The sequence below is a fragment of the Ctenocephalides felis genome, unplaced genomic scaffold (genome assembly GCF_003426905.1).
Source record: "Ctenocephalides felis isolate EL2017-DRISC unplaced genomic scaffold, ASM342690v1 CF-g0.4_SCAFFOLD_01886, whole genome shotgun sequence".
Lineage (NCBI taxonomy): Eukaryota > Metazoa > Arthropoda > Insecta > Siphonaptera > Pulicidae > Ctenocephalides > Ctenocephalides felis.
Genome location: NW_020538040.1, coordinates 19046005 through 19062957, shown reverse-complemented (window position 1 = coordinate 19062957; position 16953 = coordinate 19046005). Strand labels below are relative to the sequence as shown.

At 28.2% G+C, this 16953-nt stretch overlaps 1 protein-coding gene across 1 annotated transcript in view; it reads left to right on the top strand.

Moving 5' to 3' along the window:
* LOC113376750 (protein diaphanous-like) overlaps window positions 1-12302 on the top strand; it is a 49638-nt gene extending 37336 nt beyond the window's left edge. Inside the window, 23 exon segments of the mRNA XM_026616793.1 lie at window positions 73-278; window positions 727-871; window positions 1761-1925; window positions 4360-4468; window positions 4567-4675; window positions 5415-5543; window positions 5616-5746; window positions 5830-5963; window positions 6361-6505; window positions 6820-6971; window positions 7167-7256; window positions 7336-7472; window positions 7565-7745; window positions 7837-8013; window positions 8199-8351; window positions 8426-8495; window positions 8498-8543; window positions 8742-8877; window positions 9202-9366; window positions 9446-9609; window positions 9799-9875; window positions 10829-10910; window positions 12050-12302. Coding sequence (XP_026472578.1) covers window positions 73-278; window positions 727-871; window positions 1761-1925; window positions 4360-4468; window positions 4567-4675; window positions 5415-5543; window positions 5616-5746; window positions 5830-5963; window positions 6361-6505; window positions 6820-6971; window positions 7167-7256; window positions 7336-7472; window positions 7565-7745; window positions 7837-8013; window positions 8199-8351; window positions 8426-8495; window positions 8498-8543; window positions 8742-8877; window positions 9202-9366; window positions 9446-9609; window positions 9799-9875; window positions 10829-10910; window positions 12050-12068 — 2922 coding nt within the window. The 3' untranslated portion in view covers window positions 12069-12302.
* The last annotated feature ends 4651 nt before the right edge of the window (window positions 12303-16953 follow it).

The following is a 16953-nucleotide window of genomic DNA, read 5'->3' as shown; positions in this document are numbered from 1 at the left end:
TGAAATACATATATATTTACTGATTTTTTTTTAATAATTTCATATAATTTTTAACTATTTTAATTATTACAGGAATACCGTCCACATTCCAAATTCGACAAAGCTCACGATTATATAAATTATTTAGCACAACCAGAATTAAGTCTGAATAAAACGCATGCGTGCGTTGAAAGTTTAAGAATCGCTCTGACGAACAATCCCTTAAGCTGGGTACAAGACTTCGGAACAAAAGGTTTGCAACAGCTGCTTGAAACGCTGAACGAATGCTACAGGAAAAAGTGTGTTTGTATATTGAAATAGTTCCGTACTACTAATAATAATTAGCGTCTTAATGTTGATAGATCAAACTATAAATATTTTGAAAACACAGTTATGAGATTATACATATTTTTAATTGCTTCTATAAATTTGTTGAACTCTATTTACTGATATTTTTCTATAATGTGGGATGATCAGTACTTATTTGGAAAATATGAAAGCCAATTTCACTTAATATCTTTCTAATTAAATATTATTTTCTAATGCATCATTTTTTTAATTAAACTATTATGTTATATTAACACTGGTCATCATGGGAATGTCGTCTATAGACGACGCTCGTAGCGAATTAATTTTTTTTACTATATTATCTGAAATCTCTCTAAACAAATTTTGTTCGGAATCGTCATTGTTAGTGTGTTATTCATTTATGCTTGTCTCTATAAGTAGTTCTTATTTTTTTTTCAGTGATAGTTCTTATGATAGAGTACAATATGAATGTATAAGATGTATTTCGGCTATTATGAACAATACAGTAGGAATAAAAGAGGTTTTTGCACAAGCTGATACGCTGCCCATCGTCGCTAGAAGTTTAGATACGCGTAAACCTCAGGTAAATGTTATAATTTTTATATTACTAATAATTTGTGATAAATACTAATGGGGCAATTCTGCCGTAACAGAGCTCATGACATAGCGTTGTCATGATAACGCTCTCTTATGCTTGTTCTTTGTATTGAAAATTATGAAAATGTCAATCTGTATGCCGTGTGATCAGGTGTATTTTACATATAAACAAGCAAGGAATAATGTTATGATAACAGAATTCTTGCTTGTTTATATGTAAAATACTCCTGATCGCACGGAAAATAGATAAATATTTTCATAACTATACTACAAAGAACAATCATAAAGAGAGCGTTGCCATGACAATGCTATTTTATGAGCTCTGTTAGGGCAGAATTGCCCCATAAGTAAATCCATGCAGAAGTAAAACATGACTTATTACATTACTTTTACTACTTTGTTTTGTTTTTTTTTTCTTGAAATTGTTATCAAAGAAAAACGATCATTAATTTTTTTCCTCTTCTTTCACTTGTAATTTTTACTTCTCTAGAATTATGTGAAACTAAAAACTGATTTGCTGAATCACATACATTCGCTGGTGTTTCATAGGTAGCTACTAATTACTGTTACTGATATTATGAGAATGTTTGAGACATCAATAGGAAATCGTATCGATAATTGTTTAGTAAAGCGAAAATGTTACTTTCAAAATAAACAATTTCATTACCCAAATAGCTGAATCACAATTCTATATTTTAGATATACGTATCGGAAAGTTCATGCAGCTTATGATTATCGTAGCTATGAACTATTGCTATGATGGCCTTTATAATTAGTTTCTAGTTAATTTTAATCAAAAGTTCATGCGATTTTTTTTATCTCTGCAGTATTATGATCCTCATTATTAATTTTGATATTATTTTCTATTTTCGCAGGTCATGTGCGAAGCAGTGAAGGTGTTAGCCGCCACATGTCTCATACCGCCGGACGGTCACGAAAAAGTGTTGGAGGCCATCACGATGCACGCGGAAGCCACGGGAGCCTGCAGATTCTTGCCGGTTGTTAAAGCGTTGTCCATGAGGAAACACGAGTCATTAAGGGTAAGATGATCATTAGTTGATGACTTAAAATGAATGTAATAACGGAGTTTAATAACATAACGGATTTTGATTTATATAATACTATCTTGTAAGCCATTCTGAAACCACACACGCATGTCGAATTGCTCGTATCTCGAAGCAGTTTTCATATAAATGCAGTACAGTGTTTTTCTTATAATGAAAATAAATTAAAATTTATTCCTAATATCAAATACGTATTCTGCAAAAACATAGCAAATTACTAAATAAAAAATGACTAAGGGACCAATTCTGCCGCATAACGCATATGGCAAGGCTATGTTATGAAGAATTTTCATACTAAATATTGACAAAAGCTATATGGTTGTGTGCAGTCAAGCATATTTCTCAGGTTGTCAATAGAAAACCCAACTTAGAAACCGCGCAAATGTCAAAAAAACGATCTTAGATAACAGGGCCTTTCTGACCTAGCTTCATAACATACGAGTGACGTTGCAGTTTATGTGTAAAACGCCTGAATGCACACCAAATACATGACATTTTGGCAGTCTTTAGTATAATTCCGTACATAATGTATGAAAGTTGGAGCGTAACATGGTCTTGCCATAACATTTTTCTGTTATGCGGTAGAATCGGTTCTTTAATATGAAAATTATTTTTTTCTTTGACTTATAGTATTGCGAAAATGAGTTAGAAGTCTCCATCAAACAATTCTCATGCTCGACCAGTTGCATCTTTTTCCGGGTGATTTTTGTCCTTTGTCGGGGAGTGAACCTAAATTGCACGAAAGAATGCACAACATTAATATTAATGAATTGAAGTTTTTAACTTTAAAATAATTTACTTCAAATATTTGTATGATAGTTCAGTGCGTCTTCACATACAAAATCATTGTTACAATCGAATTTTTCAAATCAAATCGTTTCTTTGGAGGCTCGTACCTCGAATTTTGCTGGTATGACGAAATAAACGAGCTGCTTCTTTGGCGGCTCGTACTTTGAAAGTCCAGTATGACGAGTCGCTCGTAAGGCGAGGTACCCACTGTAATTTATATAATAATTCTGATAAAATAATGTTGTCATAATAAAATTGATGGGGCAATTCTGCTTTAACAGAGCTCATAAAGTAGCGTTGTCATGGCAACGCTATTTCACGCTTGTTCTTGGTAGTGAAAATTATGAAAATGTTCATCTATTTGCTGTGCGATCACGCGTATTTTACATATAAATAAAGCAAGACAGAATGTTATGATAATGAAGAATCTGTTATCATAAGATTCTTCCAAATAGACATTTTCATAATTTTTCACTATTGAGAACGAGCACAAGAGTGCGTTGCATAGACAACGCTATTTTATGAGCTACGGCAGAATTTTCCCATGAATAAAATAAATATTTTTTTGGAGTATGTCTATAGAGCGTAACATTTTATTATCTTTAACTTCCCGAAGAAGTTTATTCTAAAAAAAATCGGATTTACTAATTTTATGTTTTCTCAGAGTTTAAGTCATTCTGAATCGATTGAGAATCCGAAATGCAACTTGCCCTAAGGCAAAATGCTTCTTACAACTAGTTTTATTTTTGAATTGAATTTTCTTAATTGAATGTTATAATAGATAAGACGGATGTTTTTGATTTTTAACGTCCTTACTTTACTCTCAATAATTATTGAAACGTATTAATGTAAAATGTAATGTTTTCCAATTTAATTCCGATGCCAAAAATATTTTGATAGTAAATTTAATATATTTTGGATCAAAATATAATTTTTTTTAACTCAATAATTACATTATAATTTTTTTTTTGTATATCGTTGTTTATAAATAAAGTGTTGCCTTAATTGAAAACCAAAGATGTCTACATTTGAACTGATAAAACTATTTTTATTATGGGCTCATTTGAACTAATGCATTAATATATTTAAATAATCTGAGTTCAAAAGTAGCTATATTTATATATTATAATATTAAGTTAGTTAGTAGTTGTAGTCATGTTGTAGTTGTTTTCAATGAATCAAAATAACTACCAAAACGTAAACGTTAATCGGTAATCGGTACTATGAATCGGTTGGTCTGAAGTTCGTTTTTATTATTATATATTTATATGTTGGCGAATTTATATTTTCATGCTGGACTATATGCATAATCAGAATAAGCCAAAACGAATAATTTAGAACGACCAAAAGTGGATTGTTATTGGACGAATATAGCGACTATTTTACTGATTAATTACTAACTCATTCTAAATAACGTAGTTTGCGAGTATACAAACAGTTTTTCGTAAAATTAGAATATAGAGCAGCAGGAGAACGAACTTCTGGCCCGCCATAAACTAATTCGGGCTAGTAGTAAGTACTAACTGGTTTTCAACTAGAGATCATACCCTAACTGATATTCGAATTATTGTGCAGTTTAATATTTATTATGCACAATATTAAATTTTGTTTTCTTTTACAGGTAGCGTGTCTACAATTAATAAATGCCATAGTTACGAGTCCGGATGATCTTGATTTTCGGTTGCATTTGCGAAATGAAATTTTAAGAATGGGCCTCATAGACATATTAGGTTAGTTCAAATTGTTTTAATAATATTATAAATATCACCACATGAGTACTAACTATAGTGAAATATAAGCACATGAATACTAATAAATGGCTTTTTAGATACATTAAAAGCTGATGCTTCTGATTTGCTGATTGTGCAAATAAATGTATTTGATCAACACCGGGAGGAAGACTATGAGGAATTTGTGACTAGATTCGATAATGTCAGGTTAGTTTTGTAAAAGTTTTAAAATATATTTATATTTTATATAAGTTGATTATATATTCTAAAACATGTTTAAAAATTGTAACCTTTTGTTTTAAGTAGTCTCTTTCAAATCCATACTCGAACTTAAATTGTTTTGAAAATGAAAATGAAATGAAAAAATATTTTTTAAATAATATTTTTATTGAAAATTAAATATTAAGTTGTATATAATTATCGAATTTACAAAATTTTCTCACTCCGATAATTCTTTTGTAGTATATAATAAACAACGCATTTATGTGCATTTCTCATTGACCTTATACATATAAGGTCTATTGCATTTTTACATCTAAGCACAATTTTGTTTGCTATTTTGATTGTTATTCTGAAAACAAATAATTTCTAATCACTTTTGTTTTTATGTCACAAATGTTGTGCTGTTTTTGTATACATACCTCAGCTCTGACAAAGCCTCATACAATTATTGCAAAGCATTTTATAGTTACTTATTGATTTGTATATTGTGTTATTTTAATTTTTTTCAATATTGATTAATGCTAGTTTTGAAATGCCATACTTTTGTTTTTTATCGCGTTATTACGTGTTTACTTTGAATATTTTTATGAAAATATTAAATTACATGTCAATATGGTTTTTAATCTTTCAAAATGCAGGTAATTGGTCATTAATTAAATTTTATTTACAATTTACTTTTGCATTTATTTTTGAGTGTTAATAATATGAATTTTCTATTTTTCAGGGTGGAATTGGATGATATAAATGAGTGCTTCGAAATGATAAAGAATTTAACAATTGATTCGCCTGCTGAACCATTTTTCTTATCAATTTTGCAACATTTACTTTATATACGAGACGATCCTTACGCCAAGTAATAATTTGTTACCCAAAATATTTTATTACATTAGCTTATAAATGTATACTAAATTATTTTTTATTGCAGACCACAGTATTACAAATTGATAGAAGAATGTGTTACTCAAATAGTATTACATAAAGCAGGTCATGATCCTGATTTTAGGGCTACCAAGCGATTTAATATTGATGTAGCTCCAGTTATAGATACTCTAATTGGTAATGATTTATTAAAATACACATTGAATTTTCGTATTCAGTCTTTGTTTTTCCTATTAATTAATTTTTTTTTTCTATTATAGAAAGATCCCAAGCGGAAGACACAAAACGAGCTGAGGAATTGAATCAAAAATTGGAGGAACTTATCCAGTCGAAACAAGAAGCTGATGCTAAAGTTTTACATCTTGAGGAGCAATTGCGGAAACTACAAAACTCGGTATTATATTTTATACTACGTAAAAATTTTAGTATTTTGCAGGAAAACAGTTGTGCATTAAGCAGTCAACTGTGTTTGATGAGTATACTTCAGTCATTTGTATAAATCTTCGACCATAGGCTAGTTTTGAAACAAACAAAAAAAAAAAATATCATCTTCAAGGTATTTAGAATAATTTGAGGCTATCACGGTGTAATACATACTTGTCAGTGACAATTTACCTTACAACACTTTACCTTGATTTTAAAGACACGAAACCTTGCACACAGTTAACTGATCAAAGGGCTTTGTCAAACTAAAGCTAAACATATTTAGATAATCTTAGACATTTTAATGCTAGTATTTTTTTATACGGAAGCTAGAAAACAAAGTTAATTTTTATTTAAAACTATTCTAGGGTGCCTCGACGAAGAATTCCATCATGGGATCACTCGGTCCTCCGCCGCCACCCATGCCAGGAAGTGCAGGTTCTGGAGGTGGTGGCCCCCCACCGCCACCACCATTACCTGGCGGAGGCGGACCACCACCACCACCTATGCCAGGTAATATTACATATGCAAATATTTAATATAAAACTTTTCTGTAAACCTCCACTTTCAATATTCAGGATGATCTTCAATCAAAGACATTCACTTTCACAAACTATACTTTAGTAACTACACCTTTAATTATCTTTAGTTTATACTTTCTTACTATTAACAATACAAAAAAAATAAAATGATATCTACGCCAACTAAGCTATTGCATTCAAATACTGTTGTAACAACAGTTTTTTTTTCTCTTACATTATTTTAGATTATAAATAAATTGTACTTCAATTTGTTTCATATTGGTTTATTTGTAAATTTTTTTTCAGGAATGTGTGGACCACCTCCACCGCCTATGCCAGGAGCTGGAGGTGGTGGGCCACCACCTCCGCCTATGCCTGGCATGGGAGGTCCTCCACCTCCACCGCCACCAGGTATGGGCCGTGGTCCTCCACCACCACCTGGAATGATGGCTCCAATGGTAAACTATTTTTTTATCACAATTACCAATTACTTTCCATTTAGCAATTATATTAACTCTCAACTGAGGAAATCATTAATAAGATTTTAATTTTTAATTTTGTTTAAATATTACTATTATTACTATATACTATACTATAGTTTTTTTCTCTTGGTTATTTAATTTTGTACTATGGTATTCAATTTCTACTTTTAGATGCCGCAGCCAGATGTTCTGCCACATGGTTTGAAACCTAAAAAGAAGTGGGAGGTACAAGGACCAATCAAACGTGCAAACTGGAAAACTGTTAGTCATTCTATTATACTTAATTCTAATGTAAATTTTAATTTATAACAATTTACTAAGTTTTTTCCAACAAATTCAGATTGTTCCACAAAAGATGACTGCTAAATCATTCTGGGTAAAGGTTCAAGAGGACAAACTCGCTTCCCCTGATATTCTAACTGGACTTGCAAGTCGGTTCAGTACAAAACCCACGAAAAATAACGACGTTTGCGACAAGTGAGTACCATAAAATCCATATTTAAGTTGCTATATTACTTGATTTTATTAATTTGATGGTTCTATGTTTTCACATTTTGGTCTCTTAACAGGCCTGCTGCTACAAAGAAATCAGTTGTTGATTTACGGGTATTGGATGGAAAATCTGCACAAAATATTTCGATTTTGTTAGGAGGCTCACTCAAACATCTAAAACATGAAGAAGTGAAGAAATGTCTGCTGAGATGTGATACCCAAGTTTTGACACAGAATGTCTTACAACAATTAATACAGGTAAAATGATAGTTCTTCATTTCATTAAATTGCCATATTTTATTCAGTTATTATCATTTTTTTAATTTGTGCAATTTTAAAATATTTATAGTATTTACCACCAGTAGAACAGTTGAAGAAATTAGAGGAAATATATTTACGAAAAGAACAACTGAGCACACCGGAAAGGTTTTGTGCAATTTTAGCTGGTGTCAAGAGGCTTTTGCCAAGGCTTAATTCCTTAGTATTTATGTTGAAATTTGATGAACTAGTTCAAGACTGTAAACCGGTAAGAATTTTTACTTGCATGTAGACATTAATATTTTATGTGAATTAATTTTAAATATTCATGAAAATTCTTGGCAATGTAAGATTATTATATAACTTCATTTACATGATATGAGATCATTCTTGTAAATTACATCAATGGTTTTAGTACAAACTCTCATTCTGATAATTTTTTTCTATTTTTAGCATATCGTGGCTGGTACTGCAGCTTGTGAAGAAATAAGGTCAAGTAAAAAGTTTTCGAAAATTTTAGAATTAGTTTTATTACTTGGAAACTACATGAATAGTGGCACAAGAAATGCTCAAGCTTTTGGATTTGAAATTAGTTTCTTAACTAAGGTACTAATAATAAAATGTTGTACATACTTAAAACTTTATATTTGATGAATAATACAAATAAATTTTATTTTTAGTTGTCAGCAACAAAAGATTTAGAAAATAAACATACACTTCTACACTACCTAGTTGAAACAATTGAAAAGAAGTTCCTGAAGTATTGACATTCGGCGAGGAACTAGATCACGTAGATAGGTAATTGGAGTTATCTTTGAATATGTTTGATTGGAATATTTTTTATATTGTTATATTTTTGTAATGTAGCGTATTTGTGAAAAAAAAAATGGATTTAAGCATGATGTATTTTTTATATTATGTTATATCAAAACTTACTTCTAAAGAAAACTAAAATAATTTTGGTGTTATAATAACATTTGATAATGATATATTCAGGGCATCACGAGTAAGTGTGGATACTGTTCAAAAAACATTACGACAGATGGATAATGCACTGAAAAATTTACAAAGTGATCTAAATAATAATAAAGTTCCGCAAGGTGAAGATGATCGATTCACAGAAATTATGGGGGTAAGAGTCTTATCTTAATACATATGCATTATTTGTATTTGTTTATTTTCAATATCAAATTTGGTATATTAGGATATGATATTTTTGACAAATTATTTCAAATATTTGCTGCAAATTGTAGATGCTAGATTATATAATAAGAATAAGATGTAACATATATAAATTGCTTTGACATATTTATTACAATATTCAAGACACTTCTTTGCTAGTAGCCAACAAACTATAAATTATTTGTTATATTTTGACCTGTTTGTTTAAAAAATCTATAATAAATTTAGTGGTTGGCTTATGTTTTATTTATCATACTATATATTGTTTTTGTAGTCTTTTTCATCCGAATCGAGACAACAAGTTGATATCTTGATCAGCATGCACAAGAAAATGGAAGCCCTTTACAAGGATGTTGCCGAATTCTATGCTTTTGATCCTGTTAAGTATTCACTGGATGAATTCTTCACGGACATCAAAACATTCAAGGATGATTTTAATGTGAGCATTTGCAATGAAAAATCAATGATATTTTTGCTTACATTATAAAAGGTATATTTTTCAATTTTTCTTTTTTTAGCAAGCGCACCAAGATAATTTACGTACTAGGGAAGCGGAAGAAAAGGCTAGAAAGGCTAAAGAAAGTAAAGACAAAGCTGAGAAAGAAAAGAGTGAGCGGGCTCAACGCAAGAGGCAGCTTGTTGATATGAATGCTATTAATGCACAAGAAGGTGTTATGGACAGGTAAGTTCTCAACCTGCAAATCAATGATAAAAATTTTAATATATACTGCAAATACTTTTTAACCATTTTATTTTGAAACAGAGTCTACTCTGTTTTTTGTTTGTTACTCAGAGATTTTAATGATTTGTAGTATTATTTAATATGTCTGAGATATTATTTTTCAACTAATAAACATTTAATTAATTACAGTTTATTAGAAGCCTTACAAACTGGTTCTGCCTTTAGTCGTGAAGTAAGAAGGAAAAAGGGCCCTAGAGCTGCTGGAGGTAAATACAATTATTATTCTTTGTTTTCATCTCATCTTATTTTGCATCATACTCTTGGTTTCTTTCACCAATTTTACTGATTTTGACCAATAAATTTGTAAACAATCTTTTTTAATTTGTAAAATAAATAAAATATTGATCTTTTGAAATCATTAAATTTTTGAAACTTTTTGCATGCATAGAAGATTTGTTAGAAATGGATGATTCATGTTCAGGTAAAGAAATTTTTAATATTTGAATGTGCATTATATTATTTAACATCTTTGCTTGTTTCAATAATGCCTGATGAAAAATTTATCATACTATTCTAAGCTTCTTGGATAAAATAGAAATGTTATGGTAATGTCATGTTATGGGTCTATCCATGGTCTATCTTTGTATGAGTTAGAAAAGATTTGTATTTGCTGTGCGATCAGACATTTTATACATAAAACCTAACTTGCAAAACGTACTAACATAAAATAACAATTTTATAATAAGTAAATTTATATAAAGTAAAAAGCCTGATTGCACAGCAAATACATAGCTTTTTAACAGTTTGTCACTTCCAGTTAATACAATGATTGACCCATAACATAGCGTTGCCATAAAATTTAGATTTTATTTTAGAATTGGCAACTAAATGTTGTTCACTTTCAATTTTACATGTTTGTTATTTTCAGTTTAACCGGTTGACCATTATCTATCAAAATGCCTAAAACTGCTACAAAAAATTTGGGTGTTTAAAAACTTTAAAACCAATAACTTCAATAACACATTGATTTACATTTTTTTTAAAACATTTTGTAGATAAATAATTTAATGCAAACATGTGTTGAAGACCATTAAAAATGTTTAACGTAGTATATGATTAAATTATTGCATAGCGGTCAAACGGTTAAATTTTTTTACTGTATTTATCTTTTTTGTCTATTTTATATAAATGATTGATGATAAATATTAAATAATTTTAGCCGAAAGACGTGCACAACTAAATCGGAGTAGAAGTCGAACAGGCTTAGCAGTTAGCGGTTTGTCAGGAAGAGAATTATCAAGGTAAGTTATATTTTATGATGGCTTGTTTGGTTATATTATTCAATCTTTATAATTCTTATTTTCTATTGTGATGTCTGAATCTATTTACTTAGTCTGATACTTTTATCTTCTCTTTCACAATTTTGTTTGAATTGACTTGGGCATTTTATTTTTCTATATTCTTAAGGGCATATATTAGGATACTGGAAAGTTCTAACCATTTGTGGAAAAAAAGAATATACTATTTTTTTTTCTTTTGCCAATTAACTTTATTGGATAATACAATTTCTATTATTTTTAATGATCTGTTGTCAGAGTGAGGGCTATTTGTATATCCCATTTTTCAAAACTATTTTATGCAAAAAGTTGAACCAATACTTGCTTGAAATGTTCATTTTTTAATTTCTTGCCTGTTAAAAAATTTTGTAAGATGAAAAACATGTGATAATCAGAGCTTTTATGTAATCCACTGTACATCGCCAGTTACCATCTGGTTTAAAATGAGCTATATTTTGTTCTGAGCCTAAACCTATATTATGAATATGGTCAGAAATTATTTGGTGAGATATATTAGGTCTTTCTGTGATCCCTAACATTATCAGAGAAGGATCTTACTCCATAAATACCTTAACAACATAGTCATTGAACAAAGATGCTCACTCGGAACAGAAAGGTCAAAATAATCCATTTCAAATTTTATTATCAGAAACTGTACTTTCACTAAACACTTTCAATAAATTTCTACGTGCTTCCATAGCATTTCTTTTGTTTTAAAACTTATAAAATATAGTAATGAACTTTATACTATTATTTCACAGTTAAGACTGATGTGAAGTTTATTTTCTATATCAACATGTATATTCAGTGATAAAAATACAGAGTCGAAGATTCATTAAATAAACATTTAATTCAGTAAACGTGGCGAAAATGTCATAAATTCGGACAGAACTTTCCGGTTGATCTAATATAAAGAATTTAAAAATTATATGACAATTATAATTATAAAAGTTCAGTAATAAACAGTAATATATTACATATCTAAATCATATGTCCAATGTATCAACAAATCTGAAAATATTAAATTTTTAGGTAAATTTTCCAATCAAAATATATTTTTATAACCTCATATGATGAATTAATGATATCAATTATCATTTTAGTGAACTGCTAGCGGCTTGATGAGATATACTTAATGGGTAAAACTTAACTTTAGTGATCGTCCTAAAGCACTTTGATTGACTGTGAACTATATAATTTTAATAACACTATACATAGGCATACACATATATTTACATTATTAATTATACCATATACATATAAACATATGTATATTTGTAATTAGCCTTTGGATGTTACGATATTTTTAGATGAGTTATTTAATTATGTATTTTTATAAGGTTTGTTATTACGTTTTTATATATTTGATACACACACATAATATATATGATGTATATATATATGATGTATGCATGTCGAGACAAAGGCATTTATAAACTTAATTGTTAAATATTTAATAATGTATAATTATAAATAGATTATGATCAATATTTTATTTATGAATAAATATTTATAATAACTGATGGATAGAAAATAGATAAATGTTTTATTTATTTTCTTTTCATTCTTCTTGTAACTTTTTTGGTCTAACCTTTCTGAAACTATTATTTTTCTTACAAATGGGTTGTAACAAAATTGTATTTTACACATTTAATTTTCATGATTTTTTTTAAAACTTTTCTTGAACCTTGTTGAGTATTTGAATAAGTTAGTTGAGTATTTTTAAGTTTTAAATTATAAATAAGGTTTTAATGATTTAATTTTATCTTCACCTGTGTATTATATAGATTAACTTAATTTTAGCATTTTATTAAACCATTGTATATATGTAAAATTGTTTTCTATGGACATACTTATAAAAGAAAGAATAAAGAAAAAAATATTTTTATGATGACTTATTCATGATTATTAGTATGACAATAATTTCAAGCGTGATTTATATTTTTTTCGGTTATATTCAACCAGTTAACTGTGATTAAGTATAGTCGTCATGGAGAAATAGTAGAATTACGTGTACTAGCAAGTATACTCGTCATGAATATGAGTCAGTGATTATTGACTATTTAAAGATTTTTGAGAAAAACAAAACAATTTCAAATTTCAAGATAATAATATTTTGAGGCTAAGTTGGTCAAAGGTTAATAGTCCAGTCATTATAGTAAGTTCATCTTGGAATTACAGATACTCAGCTGTAAGTCTGTAAATACTTGTATATTGACACTAAAAAGTTGTCTCAAAACTTACATATGTACACCCTACCATATGTAGTTTTGAGACAACTTTTTAGTGTCAATATACAAGCATTTACAGACTTACAGCTGAGTATCTCGAGATTCTTACCTAATTTAAGCTTAAATGATTGGACTGTGAAAAATAAGTAGTTGTAAGCATAGATAAATAAGCATAATTATAAGCACGGTTGTAAGTGTCCTTTAAGGCAAGGTGCATGAACTTTCTATATGTGTCGATAGCCAATAGTCGTCTTAATCATTAAGAATCGTGATTTAGCTATTTAATTTTTAATAGCTTATTTAGAAAATATTTTTTTACTAGAAACAAAATGCGATTTCCAATTGATACCTTTTAAACAAACTTATAGTACATGTAACTGATTAATTTAATTCATTTCACACATTTTGTTCTAATTTGTATTCCAAAAATGTATTTTATTTAACAGTACACGTCAATAGTGACCAGTAAAATTATAGAATGTTATCTCTATATAGTACATGTGCTAATTCCAACCTTTAATGAATTTTTGTAATTGAATTACTTTTCCTAGGTCTAGTATTTTAGGCTGTATCAAACCACAGCAAGAATTTGATTTTTTACATTTATGTGTATAATATTTAATTGAATTTATTTCGTTTTCAGTTTAATATGTATTATTAACCAAAAGGTATAATTTAAAGAAAAAAGAAAATTGTGACAAAATCAATTTTTTCATCCAATATCTTACTGGTGAAACATACTTTATAATTAATGATTATACTTGTCATGAGCTCGATTCGGATGATACAAAACTGGGTACACTGTTCGATGAGCGCGCCGAAGTTAACTGGTTAACATATTGCATTTTAAGATGAATAATAATAAAACTAATAGTTAAATACTATTAAATCTAACAAGAGATTTTTTAATGGGACTAAATATTTATCTTCTTTTCATCTTTCCTATATTTGTGTCTTTTAATGATTTATCTTGTGTTTGTGCATTGTTTGTGGTGGAAGGACAAAACTTCATAGATAAACACAGTGATTTGTTTGTAATAATTATTTAATATATATTTCTTTTTAAATTTTTACAATATATCTATGTGTATATATTTTTTAAACTTTTTATATTAACATCTATAATATATCAGTTTGTCAAATCGCAACTACATATCTCAGAATCGTTTTAAATTTTCTTTCATTCTTTGGCAGAGTTTATTGAGCATAAGGCGCAACCAAAACTTATAGGTACCGGACAAAGGCAGAATAACAAATGGCTACAAATCAATTTCAATAGTCTCGACAACCTTTGGTCAAAACTTAGCTGTAAGTAATTAAAATTGCATGATTTTTGTTTCTTATATATATATATATATATATATATATATATATATATATATATATATATATTGTATAAATCATATAAAGGTTGTCATCGTCTCAATGTAATTATGTTATTAGACAACTAAATATTGCACATTTATAATGTACATCGATCACTTTTAACAAATATCACATTACTTTGATTTAATCAAATACGATTCAACCAGAACTGCAAGTACCATAAATTTTTTGTTTCCTACATTTATTTCCCAAAATGTCGATCCTAAGACATTTTTATCCACAGCTCTGGATATAAAAATCAACAACATATAAAATAACTATTTTATACTAAAATATTCGACTTATTATTAGTATTCAACTCATTCGTAAATAGATATAGAATTCTTCGAACATGTCATTTTGGCAATCTTAATTTTGTAGGTATATAAAATTGACCTTTTTTGTTACATCGAAATTATTTTCATACATATTTTAAATTGTAATTTATATTTAATAAACTTTGTAAAATTGGATTATCATATGGTATTCAGTTTTCGGTATATTTCTAAATGTTAACAAACGCGTTTACACTAATTATTTCTTGTACTTATTTAATTAAGTACATATTGACTTCTTTAAAAAAATGGTTGTATATATGAGTATTTCTTTTATATTAGAAGAGATCAGCTCTCGTAGTTTGCAATCATGTTTTCATTAATTTAAATTATCTCATAATCAATGGTAAAAGTGTTTATCATTTGTCCAATTTATGTAATTTTACTTCAATTTTCTAAATTTTCTATTTTATTTTAATACATCAATGATAATATTTTTAAACATAGCAAGTAATATTGAGTTTTTTATTTATGACACAAATACAAAATGTGCACCGGCTGTTTCATATTATGAAATTGTTAAATATTCTATTAATTTGAAGAGAGATATGTATAATAATTAGTTAATTTTTTAAATAAGGAATATTCCATTTGCAGTCACATTTAAAAATTAATTTGATTTTAAACTATTAATAAGACTGCCAATTTACTGTCTTAATATTTCTGCTTCAAATGTTGATGAAGTTGTATTTGCTGCAAATCAAAATTGAATTTTATATTACTTACTAAAATTTGATTGACTATAGCTTGATAAATTCTGGAGTCGAACTTGTATAAAAGTGCACTATATTGTATTTAAAATCATTTTTTAGTTAAAATTTAGTAAATATACCAAAGCTTATTCCAATTAAAAATCTATGTGAATTCGAAAAATATAACGGTTTATTTTTTGAATATATACATGGTGTCCCAGAACTCAACGTCAAGCCGAAACGTGGTGATAGTTTTGATTGTAACTGTCATGAGAAAAAATTAGAATTTTTTTTTCGTGTGGTTTGAAAATTTTGACTATTTAAGCGCAACCCAGAGCTTTGGTAAAACTGTGAACTTTTTTCGGTTATTGATAGTTATTTTTTATTAATTGTGCTCATTTGAACTTTGAATTGAAATGAACCAAATTAATAAAAATTAATTACAATAACTAAAAAATGGTCATAATTTTACCAAAGCCTCAGGGTTGCACTTAAAAGCTCATAACATCCAAACAACATGAGAGTTTTGTTCTAATTTGTTTCAGGACAGTTAAGGTCAATCCAATTACCCCGTTTCGGCTTGTCGTTGAGATTCTTGGATACCCTGTATATTTAAATAAATTTATTTTAATCTGTTTTCTAAAACCTATGAATATTATCATTATCATCAACAGATGATAACTGAAGAATATGAACTGGAAGTTTGTCTAAATTTATATCTTTCATTGATTGAGTTTAAAAGATTGAATATTTTTTGTTATCCAAGTCTAAATGAAACTAAATCGTTATACTTGATCAATATGGCATTTAATGCAGTAACATAACATTCACAAATTTTTCTCTTGTAACTTGATATTTTATTCCGAAAACTTCTATTCGAATATTTTACATTTATACTTTAAAATAGCTATATATGCATATATATTATATGTGAAGTGCAAGAATAATTTAAAGATAATATTTAGCTAAATATATTTAAGTGTACGTGCTTACTGAGAAAGTCTTTGGAGTAGTACATCTATATAATTTTGATTTATTTTGATAAAGACACTCTTATCTAAAGTGAAGAATAAATTTATGGTTTTACATTCAAAATCACAATTTTGCTGTCAAATCACCCAGCAATAGGAAATGTGCACTAAATATTTATTTAATATTAAAACGATTGTGGATGATTCTGTAATATATTAATTCATTTGATTGTTAGTCCTACAATTTAAACTATTGCAGTTTTCCTAAATTTTTCACATCACCGGTTTTTCGTTTGAAATAAGTGATTGAAATATATGCGATTTTTGTATATTTACACAGTAAAAAATTCTTCATAATAATATTGCAAAACAAATTTATATTGATGCTGATAACATCATTGTATTAACATTTT